At 39.4% G+C, this 19,573-nt stretch overlaps 1 protein-coding gene across 1 annotated transcript; it reads left to right on the top strand.

Annotated features, from left to right (window-relative positions):
* The first annotated feature begins 1,006 nt into the window (after positions 1-1,006).
* LOC141627877 (protein FAR-RED IMPAIRED RESPONSE 1-like) lies at positions 1,007-4,309 on the top strand. The gene is made up of 6 exons (XM_074441084.1): positions 1,007-1,116; positions 2,477-2,867; positions 2,973-3,044; positions 3,164-3,540; positions 3,653-4,075; positions 4,210-4,309. Exons 1-6 carry the CDS (start codon positions 1,007-1,009, stop codon positions 4,307-4,309), a joined length of 1,473 nt encoding a protein of 490 aa, XP_074297185.1.
* Positions 4,310-19,573: the final 15,264 nt, after the last annotated feature.

The raw sequence follows: 19,573 nt of genomic DNA on the forward strand, positions 1-19,573 counted from the left end.
AACCTAGAAAACTGGAAATTACTAACAATAATAAAATCTGAACAATAAAAGAGAAAGTATATTATCAAATAACTGACAAAAATCACATGATATGGCGATTACAAGTTTAACATTCAAATAAATGAAAATTAAAAACAAAAAAGAATAAAAGCGAGAAATGAGAATAATACTTACTTCGAGATTGATGATGAACACATAATAAGAGTCAAGATCAAAACGTGAAGATCGAAGAAACCTGGTGAATTGCGGCATGATTATGGTATGGAGGATAAAAATCAGAGTGATAAAATGGTGATCGAAAGCGAGTGAACGACGAATTTGAGTTGAAGAACAGTAGATGAAGAGAGAGAAAGTGAAGAGATGTCAGTGATTGTGAGTCGGAGTAAATGAATGAAATTGAATAAGGAAATGTGTGTTACTGTGTTAGATGGGGTTTTGTATGGGGACACGTGGCATCATCTGGTGCATCTGTGGCTTTTTAATCTGGTGGTTTAGGATGGGTACAGCTACCTCACCCTAATAAGGGTGTCTCACATGATTCAATTTATATATATATATATATATATATATATATATATATATATATATATATATATATATATATATATATATATATATATATATATATATATATATATATATATATATATATATATATATATATATATATATATATATAGAAATTGCATCAAGTGAGTCTAGGTATCTTAGGTGAGTCTAGCATTTTAATCTCATCCATTAGATCTACTCCTAATCAACGGCTGAGATTAAATCTCAGAAATTATAACAAACGTATAAAAGCTAAGAATTCAAACCTGCCCCTCATAATTCAGTTTCACTTTCTCTCTCCTCCGTCTCTTTCCCTCGCTTTCTCTATCTCTCTCTCTAAGTCGAAAATAATCCTCTGAATCAAGCAAACAAACCCAGGTTCCTGTTTTTACTCGCTTTTATCAATTCATTCACAAATCAATCAAATTCGTGTGTTTTCCAGGTTCTCGTTGCTATAATGGATGCAGATTCTACCGACATTAACATGCAAACAGGTAATTTCCGTAATCCTTTCGTTTTCCTTTTCGCGATTTCATCTGGATTCTATGTCGCTGATCATTCGCTATTGTAATTTCATTATTCCGTTGCTTTTCAGTTTTTTAGATTAATCGATTTTATGTTTGCTTCAATTTTAATGACATCCGTTCACTTCTACTTCAATTTGACGGTCTCCTTTCCTTTGATTATTCTCGTATTTGCTTTTCTCTTAAATATTAGGTGCAATCTCCTTGTATTTGTTGTTTTTCCTATCGAATTTTCATATTTGCATTTTCCTCTGCTTCTGCTTACAATCGCAGTTGCTTTATCGTCACATTCCGTCAATTTTGATTAATTTGTCTTTATTCTGTTTTGCTTTTCGCTTTTTAGGTTAATCGATTTTCTGTTTGCTTCAATTTTAATGAAATCCGTTCACTTCTACTTCAATTTACGGTCTCCTTTCCTTTGATTATACTCGTAGTTGCTTTTGTCTTAAATATTAGGTCAAATATCCTTGTATTTGTTGATTTTCTCGTTCAATTTAGGTCAAATTTCATTATATTTGACCTCTTTTCTGTCTTGTATATTCTTGTTCCCCTGTCGTATATTCCTGTTCACTGTCAATGCTTACGTGCTCGACTTGTTACCATATCAATGTTACTTTGTAACACAATCACATATATTCATTTCCATTGCACATATAACATATCTTTGTACCACTTCGGATGTCCTCTTGTTCTCATTGTTACTTCAATGTACTTTAGTTTCTTGTTCTAAATTGTAGTCCAACCTCTTCGCATATTTCCTGTTCTCCCGTCCATCCTTATATCACTACATTGTCATAGTACTAGTATTATCAGTAACAATGTTACTCTCTAATAATACCACCGTTGTATTTCAGGTCACTAATACTCGTATTTTCCTTTTTGTATTATGAGACTCAAATCTTGTCACTCAACCCCATTCTACGCCAATTGTCCAAGAGCAACCCAATCCTCAACCAAATAATCAGCTTGTTCTATCTCACACGCCTAATGGAGGTGAGCGCTGGATGCGTGTAGTTGAGCACAAGTTTAGACCTACCATTGGTGCAGTTTTCGCCTCCCTTGAGGCTGGAATCAAGTTCTACGAGGTTTATGCTCGGGCATGTGGATATACCCCTCGGAAGCACAGTACGAAAACACTACGAGGTGGTGTTGCACACCAAAAATTCGTAGTCCGCAACCGTCAAGGGTTCGGGGAATCTAAACCAAACAGCGTCCCGAACCAAGGATGATGAGAATATGGGTGATGGTTCGTCCACACTAGTTCATTACACGGTGAGTTAAAATCACAAGAATTGGATGCCGAGCGTACGTCGATTTGCCCTACTACATGGCCTTGATGGCCCAAACTATGATTGACGAGTTTTAAAATCCACAATCATCGTCTCACCTCTGTCTGCATGTAGAGATCTCGATAAGATTTCACGATCCCTTGATATGTTCCAGAAGACGCTTATCTTGGACAACTCCAAGTTGAATATTGGCGCTGGATTGACCTTTAGACAGGTTAAGGAACTTGTCAATGGGTATGAAAATATCGGTGCTACATTGATAGATTTTAAGAACTTTCAAAGAGATATCAAGTGCTACATTGGGTTACGAGATGCTGACCTTTTCATCGATCGACTCGAGAAACTCAAAGTGACCCAACCCCAGTTTTACTTCGCCTATGATGTTGATCCGCAAAACCGTCTAACAAAGTTCTTTTGGGCTGATGCTACATGTATTAGAAACTACTCATTCTTTGGGGATGCTGTGAGCTTCGACCCTACTTACGGAACCAACAAGTATGATATGGTTTTTACACCATTCACAGGTGTTAATCACCACAGAAAGTCGGTGTTGTTTGCCGGTTGTCTCCTATTACACGAGGATGACATCTCCTTCTAATGGACCTTTCAGCATTTCTTGACTGCCATGGGACAAAAAGAGCCGCAGTTCATGATCACGGATCAATGCCCTGGCATAAAGAAGGTAATAGTGTGACAATGTTACTGTAACAGACTTACTTAAATTTACTCACTTGCTCTTTCCCTATCACTGGTCAATATCACGTTCTGACTTGCTGTTTCATTATGACTGGCATACAACAGGCTTTCCCTTCTGTTTTCAAGACAGCTAGGCATCGTTCTTGTATGTGGCATATTACACAAAAGATCACAGACAAAGTTGGTTCAGCACTCTGCAGAGACACGGACTTCCTTGCTCGCTTCAACGCTGTTGTTTGGGACCCTGATATGGAGCCGTCGGAGTTCAAAGAGAAGTGGCAGAAGGTCATTTCAGATTTCGAGCTAGAAGATAATGATTGGTTGACTACAATGTTCGACGACAGACACCATTGGATTCCTGCCTACCATCGTGACCTTGCCTTGGGCTGCATATTAAGAACAACACAAATGATCGAAAGTACAAATTCGTTTTTCAAGCGCTATGAGAATCACTTTGGTACACTGGTCGAATTTTGGATGAGGTAAACAACTCTTTTTCATTCCTTACGATTCAGGAACAGTGTATGTTACAGTACCATTGTTTCATTGTTACATAAATAATTTGTTGCCGAATCCTTGTTGCATTAAAACCAGGTTCCAAACTGCTATGGACCAGCAGCGCCATACACGAAGGTGCGATGATTATAACAACGACCACTCATTCCCTGAGCTTAAAACAGAATTACCTATAGAAAAGCATGGCGCTATTATATACACACATGCTGTGTTCAAGGTGTTTCAAGAAGAAGTAATGGCTGCCGATTCATGTGGTGTTGATGACTTTGAGAAGGAGGAGCATGTGCGCATAATTCATGTAATCGATGCTGAGACAGACCGAATTTTCAAGGTGAGGTTGGACCTTAGAAGCACAAATGCAGTATGCGAGTGTAAACTGTTCGAAAGAATTGGATTACTCTGCAGGCATATTCTGTGGGTGTACAAGGGCAAAGGAATTGGGCGAATACCAAGCAAGTACATTGTATATCGTTGGCTAAATAACACACACGCAGCGAACAGGTTTGATTCGAAAACATTATTACAAAGGATTTTGACTTGTTACAATAAATTGTTTCTTACATAACATTGTAACCATTATTTCTTCTAGTAACATTGTCACAATGATAAACAGTAACCTGCTGTTTTACTTCCAGGCTTGATTCGAATGGGAATGTCATTGAGGATTCATATATGGCTACGTCTGATAACAGTCATTTGTGCAACGTATGGTCAGAGTGTGGCACCCCTCGTTAAAGTAACTAAAAGTAACTAGTAAATCGTGGCGGAAACACGAGATTTTTAAAACTTTTAAGGCTTCTAATGAAGTCCAACGCGAGGCATCACCAACACGATAAATAAGTTTAGTTAGTTAAATTTAAGTTTACAACACAAGTCTATTTATTGGGGAAAAGATATCCCACGAATTAACATAAGTTCAAAAGTAGGTGAGTCTATCAAGTGATAACTAAATAAGGTCCGAGGTAAGAACTCGCTAGCTCACACGGTCTTCCCCACTTAGCTTCATCACCAACCTGTCATTCATAATAGATATGAAAGCCACAGTCAGTGGGGAGTAACTCAGGGTTCTCCCAGCCACAATATGTCAAAATGCAAGTAATTAAGAATTTAATTAAGCAAACAAGCATAAGAGTAAATACCTACGGTATTAAGAAAATCATGATTTGTGGGCATAAGAAAATAGGAATGGTAAAGCACAAATGAGAGAAGAATTATTAGGTCAAACTGTCACATATCAACTCGACTCAAATGTAAGACAATTACAAAGTATAGACTCAAACAAGACAACCCTCTAGACTCCAACCTCTTGGTAGGACGACGATCATAATACGGTGCTAGTCTAAACCTGGCCAGACTCTCGGGATGGACGACACCCGATTCGACAAACGATACCAAATCGTATCCAAGACTCGAAATATGGTACACCTAACCGTGCCCGAAAGTCGAGTAACCTCAAGCGGAACCTTGTCACCTAACCGTGACCCCTGGTCCGAAGAGGCGGAAGGAAAAATAGCCCAACTCGGAAACAATGGCACCTAACCGTGACCCAATGTCCGAGGGCAAACAAATAGGGAATGTCGAGTAGTCTCACAATGTAAAACGTCACACTCGGGTCCGAACAAGAACCATAACCATTTTGCATGTTCATAACATTAATGAGTCTTAATGTAACTAATTATCGATAGGAAGGAAGATACATGCATAACTCAATCGTTATTAGAAGTCACAAGTGAAATAGAGCAAACAGGGGGACTCCCAAATGTAGTGGTGTGGTGTCCGGGCCACCGGCGGGGGACAACATGCCAAAATCGAAATTTAATAAAACTTACATGCACTCCCGGCCCGGCAAGAGACCGCTGCTGGTCCACCTACTGAATACGGCCAAATTTCAAAAAACACATAAAACCTTCAGTGCACTCCCAGCCGGTCAGTAGACCGGCCGCCGGTCACCCGGCTGGGAATACGCCCAAACTCAAAATCACCTAAAACCCTCAGTGTACTCCCAGGTCAAAGAGACCGCCCGGTCACCCTACTGGGACTACAGCTTACTAAAATATGTCCAAAACATACAGAATCTCCCCCGTGGTCAAGAGGCATTCCGCGGCCCACCTACTGGGACTACAAACACACGGGTTCAATGCAAAACACTTCCAAACCATTTGAAACCAACAAAAATTGTTTCTCATCAATTGTTTACGTATCCTAGCATGATTCTAACTCGGAAAAACAACATATTTGAGCATGTGAATGGGAAATTTCGGATTCAAGAGATGTAGCATGAGATTTTCATCCAAACATGTGAGAGTTTCAAACAAGCATGATATTCAACATTCAAATTAGCACCAATCATGAAAGATACAACTTTTAACATTCATATGAGATTATAACTATATAAAACCACACAATTTTAACATAAAAGTCGAGTAACCCATCACCGTTACCTTTTTGCACTTCAATCTTCTAAAGACTCGTCAATGATGTAGCTATCCTCCTCCGGGTTGTCCAAATTCTCCCTTAGAAAGAAGGGAAATGAGAAAAGGAAGAGAATGGCGTGAAAAGGAACGAGATTGGTGAAGAATTGAGTGAATTATGGTGATTTTAGGGTTGAGAGCAAAGGGTTTAACAATGGTGGAGTGGTTGTTGGGGAATTTCAGAAATTAGAATGAGGGAGATGAAGTTGTGAGGGTTTAGTTGGGGGTTAGTGTAGAGGAAAGAGGAGGGAAAAGACCCATGAGCCAAGTTAAGCCCAATAACTCAAAATGAGTCGGTATCCACTAGAATTTTCGTCCCAAGTCTACTATAACTCGAGACGGAGAATAATATTATTAAAATCTACACTATTATTACCGTTACACGGCTATGACGATGTTTTATGAAAATAAGCTTTAAAAAAATAATTATTTAATAAAAATTACTTAAAAATTTATTTAAAATATAAGGAGAGCGCGGGGTGTTACACAGAGTTCCGTCAGATAGTTGGTGTTCTCAAAACTTTACCTGCTGAACACACGGAAGAGTTATCATCCCTCCTAGTTGAGTTCCGGCAGAAGTTATGTATTGAACCGCTTACAAAAGACCAAGAGATGGAGATGTTGTTGGGCTGCAGCTCGTCGTCTGAAGTCACTATCCACCCTCCGGAACAAGCACGCAACAAGGGCAAAAAAAAGATTGAAGTCGGCTAAACAACAGGCCATTGAAAAAGCAGCCAAGCCAAAGAGACTATGTGCATACTGCAAAGAAAGAGTTACCCACGACAGAGAACATGCCCTCTTCGCATAGGCTGATGTAGCTGCTGAGAAAGCAACTAAAAAAAAAAAGTTTGATACTTTTTATGATGTTACAAAGAATAACATTGTGACCTTAGCAATAATTAGTAGGATTTTGTGTTGCTCTGACAATAATATGTCACAGTAAAAATAAAAAGTAGAATTGTGTGTTGCTGTGGCAATAACATGTCACAGTAAAAAGTCATTCGATTTTCCTACATCATAGTTAACATTTTATACAGCACTTACAACATTTTATACAGCAATAAATATTGTTTTAGGACCATTGTCCGTCCCGTTTTAGGAGCATATTTCCTAAGTTTTACAGTAACAGTGTTATACAATTTGTTATACGATTTGTTTTGTTTAAGGAAAATGGTTTAGGGTTGGATTAGGCGGCTCCGCGAAGCGGTTCCGCCTAATCCAACCCTAAACCCTTTTCCATCCCGTTTTAGAAACGTTTTTCCCCAAATTTAAATCCCGTCCACGACAGGGTATCACTCGTCCTTCCCTAGGGTTTAGTTTTGGTTTTATTGTAACACTGTTGTACTACGAACAACCTTTGTTTAAGGAAAAGGGTTTAGGGTTGGATTAGGCGGCTCCGCGAAGCGGTTCCGCCTAATCCAACCCTAAACCCTTTTCCGTCCCGTTTTAGGAGCGTTTTTCCCCAAATTTAAATCCCGTCCACAACAGGGTATCACCCGTCCTTCCCTAGGGTTTAGTTTTGGTTTTTTTGCACCACGATTTATTAAGGAAAAGGGTTTAGGGTTGTATTAGGCGGCTCAGCGGCGGCCGCCTAATCCAACCCTAAACCCTTTTCCGTCCCGCTTTAGGAGCGTTTTTCCCCAAATTTAAATCCCGTCCACGACAGGTATCACCGTCCTTCCCTAGGGTTTAGTTTTGGTTTTTTTGCACCACGATTTTTTAAGGAAAAGGGTTTAGGGTTGGATTAGATGGCTCCGCGAAGCGGTGCCGCCTAATCCAACCCTAAACCCTTTTCCGTCCCGTTTTAAGAGCTTTTTTTCTCAAATTTAAATCCCGTCCACGACAGGGTATCACCCGTCCTTCCCTAGGGTTTAGTTTTGATTTTACTTTGTAACACTGTTGTTGTACTACGAGCAACCTTTGTTTAAGGAAAAGGGTTTAGGGTTGGATTAGGCGGCTCCGGTGCCGCCTAATCCAACCCTTAACCCATTTCCGTCCCGTTTTTAGGAGCGGTTTTCCCGAAATTTAAATCCCGTCCACGACAGGTATCACCGTCCTTCCTAGGGTTTAGTTTTGGTTTTTTCGCACCACGATTTTTTTTAAGGAAAAGGGTTTAGGGTTGGATTAGGCGGCTCCGCGAAGCGGTGCCGCCTAATCCAACCCTAAATCCTTTTCCGTCCCGTTTTAGGAGCGTTTTTCCTCAAATTTAAATCCCGTCCACGACAGGGTATCACCCGTCCTTCCCTAGGGTTTAGTTTTGGTTTTATCTTGTAACACTCGTTGTACTACGAACAACCTTTGTTTAAGGAAAAGGGTTTAGGGTTGGATTAGGCGGCTCCGCGAAGCAGTGCCGCCTAATCCAACCCTAAACCCTTTTCCGTCCCGTTTTAGGAGCGTTTTCCCCAAATTTAAATCCCGTCCACGACAGGGTATCATCCGTCCTTCCCTAGGGTTTAGTTTTGGTTTTACTGTAACACTGTTGTACTACAACCAACCTTTCTTTAAGGAAAAGGGTTTAGGGTTGGATTAGGCGGCTCCGCGAAGCGGTGCCGCCTAATCCAACCCTAAACCCTTTTCCGTCCCGTTTTAGGAGCGTTTTTCCCCAAATTTAAATCCCGTCCACGACAGGGTATCACCCGTCCTTCCCTAGGGTTTAGTTTTGGTTTTTTTGCACCACGATTTTTTAAGGAAAAGGGTTTAGGGTTGGATTAGATGGCTCCGCGAAGCGGTGCCGCCTAATCCAACCCTAAACCCTTTTCCGTCCCGTTTTAAGAGCTTTTTTTCTCAAATTTAAATCCCGTCCACGACAGGGTATCACCCGTCCTTCCCTAGGGTTTAGTTTTGATTTTACTGTAACACTGTTGTACTACGAGCAACCTTTGTTTAAGGAAAAGGGTTTAGGGTTGGATTAGGCGGCTCCGCGAAGCGGTGCCGCCTAATCCAACCCTTAACCCATTTCCGTCCCGTTTTAGGAGCGGTTTTCCCGAAATTTAAATCCCGTCCACGACAGGGTATCAGCCGTCCTTCCCTAGGGTTTAGTTTTGGTTTTTTCGCACCACGATTTTTTAAGGAAAAGGGTTTAGGGTTGGATTAGGCGGCTCCGCGAAGCGGTGCCGCCTAATCCAACCCTAAATCCTTTTCCGTCCCGTTTTAGGAGCGTTTTTCCTCAAATTTAAATCCCGTCCACGACAGGGTATCACCCGTCCTTCCCTAGGGTTTAGTTTTGGTTTTACTGTAACACTGTTGTACTACGAACAACCTTTGTTTAAGGAAAAGGGTTTAGGGTTGGATTAGGCGGCTCCGCGAAGCGGTGCCGCCTAATCCAACCCTAAACCCTTTTCCGTCCCGTTTTAGGAGCGTTTTCCCCCAAATTTAAATCCCGTCCACGACAGGGTATCATCCGTCCTTCCCTAGGGTTTAGTTTTGGTTTTACTGTAACACTGTTGTACTACAACCAACCTTTCTTTAAGGAAAAGGGTTTAGGGTTGGATTAGGCGGCTCCGCGAAGCGGTGCCGCCTAATCCAACCCTAAACCCTTTTCCGTCCCGTTTTAGGAGCGTTTTTCCCCAAATTTAAATCCCGTCCACGACAGGGTATCACCCGTGCTTCCCTAGGGTATAGTTTTGGTTTTTTTGCACCACGATTTATTAAGGAAAAGAGTTTAGGGTTGGATTACGCGGCTCCGCGAAGCGGTGCCGCCTAATCCAACCCTAAACCCTTTTCCGTCCCGTTTTAGGAGCGTTTTTTGACAATTTTAAACATAGTTACATAATCGTTGTTCAATTTAATATACCACAATTCTAATAGTAAATTGGACAATTAACCGAATTAAGATGTCATTCATTAAAAACAAGTGTTACAAACACTGATTACAAACGAAATACTTAGATACGATGAAATGAGTTAACTTAAATATAAGTCATCACGGTAAGCATAAACTGTAATGTGATAAAGGAAATATTAAATCTTTTACTCCCTTCTTAGTCGTTTATTCACAGGAGGAGAATGAACGCGGCTTTCGCCCTCTAGCAACTCGTTTTTCAGATTATTCCTGTAACCTTCCATCTCTTCAATAGCTTTGACAACAAGAGGCCACTTCCTGTTAATCGAAGGGTTGAGTTTAGCATATGACTCCCTAAGAGCTGTAACACCAAGGAGAAATTGACGGTCTAAATCAGTTTCAGTGTATTTCTTCAGCTTATTTTCTTCTAGCTGTTTCCCAATACACTTGTTTTCCGCCATCAGAAACTTGAGATGAGCTTGATTGTTCAAGTCATTTTCAAGCACTTGTACTCGTTCTAGCATTTCTATTACCTTACCATCAGATGATATAACCTGCTCAAGTAATGAATCTCTATGCCTTGTCATTTCTTCCAGTTCAAACTTGGTGTCTTCTAGTTTCCTTTGAATTCGTTCCATTTTTCTTTTGCTGCAACAAAAAAAAAAAAAAAACCTATTAAAACAGAAAAATAAACTGTTTTCCCTAAATTAGAGAAAACAAAATCTATTTATAAACAAACATAAACTGTTTTCCCTCAATTAGAGCAAGGTAGTCATATAATAAATGAAATTTTAGCAACAGTTGTAATATTAAACCATCCATAATCTTTATAGATATTTAATATTACAAAAGATTAAAAAAAAATTAGACATGAAAAACCTTTGAATTTGTCGTGGCTTATTTTTTTGTTTAGAAAATGAAGTGTAAATGTTGAATGAAAATGAGATTATTTATAGATAATTGAAAAAAAACAAAACAGTTTAAAAAAAATAAAAAAAATAACTGCCTTGAAAAATGTCACTTTGAACAAAGTGAAAAACTGTTTTAGAAAGATAACTGCTGCAGATTGTAGAATTCAAAGCGTCAAAACCGTCTGTTATTACAAGAACATAATTGTGTTTTTTTAAATGAGATTATTTATAGATAATTGTGAAAAACAAAACAGTTATTTTTTTTTTTTAAAAAAATTAACTGCTTTAAAAACCACTTTTATTAACTGCTTTGAAAACTGTTTTTAAATGATGATTGATGTTAACCACGTGCATGTTCCCCATAATTAAGTCCATTATAAATGCTTGCACAGAGTGGAGAATTCAAAGCGTCAAAATCTTTTATTATAATTTTCATTTATTACTATCACGATGTTACGAACATTATTTTCATTTTGTCTCGACTTTTTTTGTTTAAAAAAAAACACTAACATTTTAAAAACTGTTTTCAAAATTAAATGCTTTAAAAAAACAGTTAATTTTTGAATTCCAAAAGACAAAATAAGACATGAAATTTATCCAACCCATGTTTCGTTTTCCCTATGAAGTGTAGTTATAATAAATTGCAAAGAGTGAAGAATTCAAAACGTCAAATTATGTTTTCTCTTTTCACTTTTGAAATCTGTCACATCTTTATTCTGATAATATAGTTAATGAATTCTGCATATAATAAGTTCTTCACACAAGAATAAAAACTTATTTGTAATATATTCCAAAATATTCCAAAATATGTTCCACTGTCTATGACTGCCACTATTACGTTGTTAAAGTAACATTGTTTTAGAGTACATCACTTGATTTTCACTTTAAAACGAAGTACATGCATTTCGGTGTTGAGTGGCTTCGGTTCATTCTCAATCGGTGGTTCTTTGTCTGACAATTCATCTTCCGTTGCCTTCCCTTTGAGCATTCTAGCGGCTTCCTCCTCCTGCACTATATCGGCGATTGTTTTCTTTGATTTTTTGAAGATTTCAACAGCGTCCAACAATTCAGCCCGTATTTTGTTGATGTTAGCCATGAGCAAACATGCAGCAATTAATACACACACAGAAGTAGTGATAGCCAGCCAAACAAGGTATAAAAATAAGTTCGGCATTAAGTCTGTAATTTGCCTTGCTCGCGTTGATGAAATTATCCCAAATTTCAAACAACTCGTTCTTTATATCAGACTATTCTCTATCCTCCTGCATCACATCCAGTAGAGCATGCTGTAGTTTTTAAAAAAAAAATAAAAAAAAAATGTAAGGGTTAGATTTCCCTTGTAAAAGAATCATATGTTATTAAACAGAAGCAGACATTTAACACCGATGCAACTTACCATGTGACCTAGTCCTAAGAAAAGTATGGTTGGCCCTGCTGCCCTTGTGCCTCTTTTGCTGTTCTCGACATAATTCAAGAGTAGAGACCAGCATTCAAACACCATCCAATTTGTGTGACTCCTAGGACGTAGTGAGAGTATATCAGCTCTTGTCAACCTCCTGTTGTCTCCAAACGCAGCCAGGATCTCACTGTTACAGAACCATAAGAGTTAGATTACTCAAGAGTTTTCGCAGAAACAGTGTTTAAAAAACACTTTTACAGAAACAGTGTAACGGTAACACTTTCACGGTAACAACAAGTATTTTACCTTTTGTGGAAGTCGATATCATCCATAAACGAATAATCAAGAACGTGCCTTCTCAGATTAGTTGTACTGGACAGCAGTTTCTGATTTGCTCTCATAAATTCAGAGACTAGGAATATATCACCGTCAATTTCACCGTGACCTAGAGAACATCTCATAGCATCTTTATGAAATTTAAATATTATCTCCTCATCTTCACCAATTGCTCTAGGAGAACGCTTGTAAGCAACCGACTTCACCCTCGGCTGTTTGGGCTCTTCCTCCTTTTGTTTTTCCTGTGGCTTCTTTGTTTTTTTCCTCTTCCTTTTTGTGGACAAGGCCCTCGGGAACTGCGTCCGCGGGATCCACACTAGGCATAATCGACTCGAGGTTCTTTCGAATCGAATTAAGACATATTAGAGTCGCCACCAAGTTTTTTGGGAACTTGGAACCGTTCAAGTCAACTTTACACCTTTCATCGAAAAGCATAAAGCCAATCGACTACGAGTGATTAAAGATAAAGACTTGTACCCTTTATCACTCGATTTGAATGACTCTCGTAATCCAATGGTATTTAGACGGATCCACAAACCATAGATCTTGAGTAAGGGGTGAGGGTACGTGTTGGGAAGCCCATAAGGACACCCAACCCCGCCCGTCAATAACGGCCTCTACTAAGTCAAGTATGGATTTCAAACAAGGTCATAGCTACTACGATATATGAAATGCAAACATCGTTTTAACCCTAACATGTGAAGTTTCTATGTCGATTTAGATGCAACTAAACTAACTTTGTCAAAGTTGTAATTTAGCATGTGGGTTGATTGATCTAAGCAACATATAAACGAAAGCAAATAAGGCTTAGGGGGAATGGGGGAGCCGTTGGGATCTACCTATTACAAACCAGGCATTTCATGCCGACGCAACAATAAATTAAAGATACAACTCGATCTAAATACAATTGCTACATACAGAACCGTACACGACACATTACACGGCCAATCGGCCTAGAAATCACAAGACAAGAGGGGTGGCCCACGGCTTACATGACTCACGGCCTTGGGTCACTCCTCGTGATGTGTGCTTTCACTTAATCTCATCGAATTAGACATAGGGCTACGCACCAAAGCATGCATTAGCATAAACCGGGCCATGTTGCTTTAAACAACATGCGATTTACTACGCTCTTACATGCATTGGGACACAACCATCTAACCAAACAAAACTAAGGTTTTTGAAAGAGGTTTTGACTCGATAAAGGGAAACTAACTTGAAAATTACAACTCGATGAACAAACGATAAATTACAAGTTATAAAGCGATAAAGAACAAGCGATTCATAAAACGGACGAAACCAGAAGGACCAAAAGACACGGCCAAATCACGGCCAAACCAAACACGGCTACCCTAGGTCCTAGGTCAGGTTCATTAGTTAGATCAAATGATTGCAAAACAAACTCGAAACAAATTAGAAAACAAGTTGAAAACGACGTTGATCGGTTGAGATGATGTCGCGCAAAGGGGCATTCTACACGGCCTAAAAGGGGTCAAGTTAGGTCAAATTCGCTAATTAATTTAACTCATCGAGTGTCAATAAGAAGGTGCTAATCACGCACTCTCATACTAGCGAGAAATTATGTGAAAGAGAGATGCATTCGATTGAATTACAGAATTGTTAGTTGATTTTAAAGCTTATGTCGAAGCCACCTATCGTGTCTAATTAGGTTATTAAATTGATCTAATGTCATCTAAATAAGTTATATGTTAACAATCAGAAGTCATACTAACATGCAACGGGTCCTAAGGTGGGTCGAATTGGCCGAGACAAACAAAGGGTCAAAAACGAGGAGCGAAGTTAGAAATTCGTTATATTTATGCCCTACCTTGAACACGAGGATATGTAAATGAGACGGGGGTGTACGACCGACTGATGTAGCGGTTTCTTTTCCCATCTCAAGTCAACGCGAGTGTTCATGGTGGTAGTTTAACTCATACTCGGACTAAACTAGTTTCATAGTTAATTTACGATAAATAAAAAGCGATAAACAAACAAAACAAACTATAAGAAAAACAAACATAAAAACGAAATAAAAAAGGAGAAAGAGGAGGATTTGATGCACCCTCAACCTACATGTATCGTTGACACCGTCTTAGGTCGTAATCGATGGTAGATTTTATCTCGAGAGGCCGTCGTCGACGAAGAAACAAAGCAAACACGCGTTTTTATCGAATCTGGACAGCAACTTTCAAACAGCGATTTCTCCCTCGTTTCACGATGAAAATTCGATTTAAAAGATGTTTTGAAAATTAGAAAGAGAGGAGAACAGAGATCTTAAAGCAAACCCTGCTCGTTTTGAGTTATTGGGCACGAAAAACGAGCACAAACAGAATCGGACAGACAGAATAAATCATAAAACAGAGTGTATAACACTCTGTTTTTCGAGGGATTTCGTGTACTCTCAAGGGCAATTTGGCTCGTAAATCTTTGTCTAATGTGTAGATGGATGTCATATGGTTAATTTGGAACAAGAAACTCGAATTTTGATGGAGGTTTGAAGGAGGAACGAATTGTTTTTCGAAGAGGACACACAAACTGTTCCAGTTTGGATGTCGGTTTTGTGGAGGGTTTTTGAGAGACAATTAAGGTTTGTTTCTGGGGTTTAAAGCTTGTGAGTGATGGTTGTATGTATTTAGAACTTATAGGAATGAATGTATGGTGAAGGGTGGGTATTTATAAGGAGTTAAAGTAGGGTAAAAGGGAGGAGAGGCAGACGGGCTCGGCTGAACATAGCTGCTGTCCAGCAGCTTTTGGGGGGTTTTCTAGGTGGTTAAGGTAAGGTAATATGGGTAGGATATTAGGGTATGGGTTAGGGTTAATGGGCACGGGTTTTGGTGGTATTTGGAGCGGGTTTTGGGCTCGGGATTGAGCTGCAAAAACAGGGGGCCGCTCGTGTTATGCGGGCTGTTTGGGGGTGATTTGGGGCATGATTTGGGCCGTGGTTAAGGGGGTTCGAACTGGGTTGGATGGGTAGAGGCTTAGGTTGGTTAGTGTACTCGATATTCGTGCCAACTCGTAAAGAAAACGGGCTCAAAAACCGAGCTAAAATCGAGCTCAAAAACGTGTGTTTAAAACGAGTTCTCGATTTTTAAATCGATTTTTCAAATCAATTAACACATTAAAATAAATGATTTTTCAAATCAAATATACTCATAAAAATGATTTTTCAAATCAAATATTTATTTTATTTTCAATAAAATAAACTTGGGAAAATAAATTCAAAATAAAATAAAATAAATTGAATTCACCTAAAAAAGCCATAATTTAAATATCATTTAAATTAATAAAATGAACTCACTTAAAAAAAATTAATTTAAATATCATTTAAATTAATAAAATACTTCATCGACGACGCCCATTCTACATCGTAAAACGAGCTCCAAATAATGACAATGACAACTAAAGAATACATGTGTCCTATCATCATCGGGTGTTTGTCGGGTTCTCTATAAATTCCAATATCGACGGATACGGGTATCTACAGAGCCCCCACTTTGACTGAGGCTTGGACAAGGCGAAAGTCAAAGTATACCCCAGGTCCCTTTCGACCTGAGGATTCTTCGGGTCGTTTATAGTCCATTAGACTTGCGTATATAAGCTCGCCAGCCATAAGAAGAGATCTTACCTGAAACTTCGTTAAGGATTGACTCTTGCTTCTGTTGTGTCAAATTATCGTCATTGATCGTCGATCCATAAATTGCATATATGGTGGATTGAGCCTTATCCTTAGGTGCCTACGTATCCGTTTCTGACGGAATCAAACCCGCGTCGTAGTTCGGCAACTGCTGACACATGCCCAAAGTTTATCATCTGCTGGCGTATATCCAAAATTCATCATCTGCTGACATTTGCCCAAAATTTATCATCTGCTGGCGCTTGTCCGAATGGGACGGGACTTTCCAAGGAGGTTGCCGCCACTTTCATCATTTGCTTTCAGCTACGGAATTCTTCCATTTCATACTCTTGTATTGAATTGAATTCTGAGTGGATGTCATCCTTTTCATCTTGATAATGGTCTCTCGAAGCCAACGGCCAGAGCCCCCTTATTCTGAATGGCTCTAAAGTCGAAAACTTTAGAGCCCCCAGTTGAAGCATATCCTGCTATATTTGAAACATAGAAAATGTACTAGCAATAATCATCACATAAGCACATTTGTATCATCGATCTTGAAATTGGATTATTTGAAATACTGGGTCATCGACTCGAGAATTGAATTTGAAAATTTTGAATAATTGGGCCATCGACCCGAAGTTTAAATTTGACATCACTTGGTATGTTGGGCCATCGACCCGCAAAGATTCTATTACTGAATGATTGGGTCATCGATCCGCAAAGATTCTATTACTTGGATCATCTATCCGCAATTCGCAAAAGGTAGTTTTTGAAATTTTGAAATTTTTGGAATTTTGGAATTTTTGAAATCAAACCTTGATGGGTGAGCATGAAATACAACACAGACGCTCTGTATGACTCGTAAACAACGTGGGCGTAGCCCGCTACCGTAAAACAAAAAAAATAAAATAAAACCGTAAGTGTGCACGGGCTTTAATTCAAATATGGACTTGCTGGGGGTAGAAAGGTAAATTGGCCATTCTGATGCCAAAAGATGGCAAATGGTAATCACAAGGTCGTCGAACTTGGGACGGAGATATCGTATGGCATGGGCGTGCTCCCGAGGGCACATGGGGATCAAGATCACTTGGCATTGACAAGGTGGATTAAACTCACAGAGCAACAACGTTGGCTTCGCCCGACACTAAACACAGACTGATTTTATGAGAACAGTTGGACACCACACATCACTCTTGTTGGGAACATTCTGCCACTCTTCTCCTCGCCTCATTTCTTTTCAGCGAGTATTCATCATTTCTTGCCACCGCCTTCTTTCTTTTCAGCGGGCTTTTACTATTTTTCTTCCACGCCTTCTTTCTTTTCAGCGGGTTTTTCATATTTTCTGTTCCCAACACAAACCCGCATCTATGTGACTCAGCATCTTTGCCTACACCGTTAGATAAAGCTCATTCTGAGACTTGACACTACTTATCTGAACCTATATCCTTATCATAGCCTACATCGAGTACTAAGACCAACTCAAACAAAGGTGGCTTCATTTGGACTTGGTTAAGACCCGTAATAAACCGACAAGATGACAACTTGGTTGATGAGTGGATTGAATCCTTTAATCTGAAGGACTGCCTACGTATTCGCGTGAAGCGAAATCAAATCCGACGTAGTTCGATCAAGGTGCATTAAATTGGCATTTTGATTGTGTGTATACACTCGAAGGTTTCACCTAAAGTATCATGTCGTATCCCATTCTAGCCTGTAAGGTACTGTTAAATCCCGTGTCTAGAGTTGGTACAAAAGGTTATGGTTCTTTGGGATGTGGAGCTTGGTAAAAATAAGTTTGCAAGGTAAACTATCATTCTGAAGGTTCGTTTTGTGGTGCTAAGGCCAAGGGCTATGGCTTATAACGTGGTTGGAAATGGTGTCTCGGGTTTGATGAAATCCGAGTGCAAATGGGTTGGAAAACAATGTGGGTTCAAATCTCCATATCTGGACCCTAAAGGCCGGGTGTAACAACACAAGCGGAATGATTCTCAAAATTCCTGACTATCCCCTTGTAGCTGTCTCAGGAAAGACTTAGAAGTATGGATAACTGCTGATGGTACTACCTGACCATTTTGGCTTCGCCTTTGAACTTCGCTCAACATTTTGACATCTCTTTTTCTTTTTTCTTTTCTTTTCTTCTTCTTTTCTTTTTTTCTTTCCCTTTTTCTTTTTCTTTTTCATCTCTTTTCTCTTTCATTTTTCATTTTTTCTTTTGCTTTTTTTTTTTATCTTTTCATTCTTTTTCTTTTTTTTTTCTTCTCTTCTTGAAAATGGTCTTCTGTTCATTCCCATAGTCACAAATGGATACGCCTTAAAAACTGGGCTTCGCCAACTAAATTGAGTTAGAATTGACAATTCCTTTTTAGAACGGGTTGATATCTTCTCTCTTCGAGAGGGGATGATTCTGTGGGAAAAAGGCTTGCCTTCCGTCATCGATATGGAAAACAAGGAGCTAGCCCGGGTTTGTCATAGAATCATCTAAAAGCTTGTCATAAGCCTGGTTTTGATGGAGGTTTTCTACCGCCAGACATGGAATAGGTAAAGGAATCAAACACGGGATCTTACTGTACCTTACATTTTGAAACGGGACATATTTCTACCCCAGGGATGCCTTTGAGTGTGTTGTACATTTTATCATGCTTTCGGAATGATTGAGGATTGAAAACAAGATAAATTTGGAAACGAAACTGCAACTTTTTTATTGGAATGAGAAATGCTTAACAGACTCGAATGAACGATTCCTAGGACACATCCTAGGTCATCGCGGAACAAACGACTCAAATTCAAAAAAAGAAGTTCTAGACTCGACTCGACTAAGATAAGAAAACAGATCCCGACTCATAATTTTCAAATCTGGTCTTGAGCTTTCCCTTGTTCAGCTGTCAGCTTAGATGCTTGGCTCTGATCCTTGATCCCTTTGATGGTCTGCCTCCATCCTGAGGTAGCCCTCTGAGGATCTACGCCAGTGATGAAAGTTGGTGAATCGAATTGTCTTTTATTAACTTCGTTAACGAGAGGAGTACATTCTAGAGCAAGACTCCCGACTTGAATTTCATTCTTCGGGTTTGGCAAGAATTCAAAGCAATCCACAAATATCTTCCCGATGAACACCCTTTTCAAGTGACATGGGCGTATAAGATGGGAATAATCGACATTGTCTTCGACAGAAACAAAGTTGGAGTGATCGCCAAATGGATTGGTGATGTTATTAGGTTTAACAAATGCATCGGGAGCGTTCCGTTCTCAATCATGTCTTGAATTTCGTGCTTGATCGATAGCACCTTTCGATATCATGGCCTTTCCCTTGATGAAAGGCACGAGGGCATTTAGTTTATACCATTTACTTTGTTGATCGTGGGAGGGTCCGGAGTTGGACCAATAGGCTTCAGCTTTCCTTGGGCTATGAGCCTTTGGAGAGCATATGTATAAGTGCATCCGATATCGGTGAATGCCCTAGGTGTTTGGCGTTGCGACTTCTTCGATTG

This window comes from Silene latifolia, chromosome Y (assembly GCF_048544455.1).
Source record: "Silene latifolia isolate original U9 population chromosome Y, ASM4854445v1, whole genome shotgun sequence".
NCBI classification, from domain to species: domain Eukaryota; kingdom Viridiplantae; phylum Streptophyta; class Magnoliopsida; order Caryophyllales; family Caryophyllaceae; genus Silene; species Silene latifolia.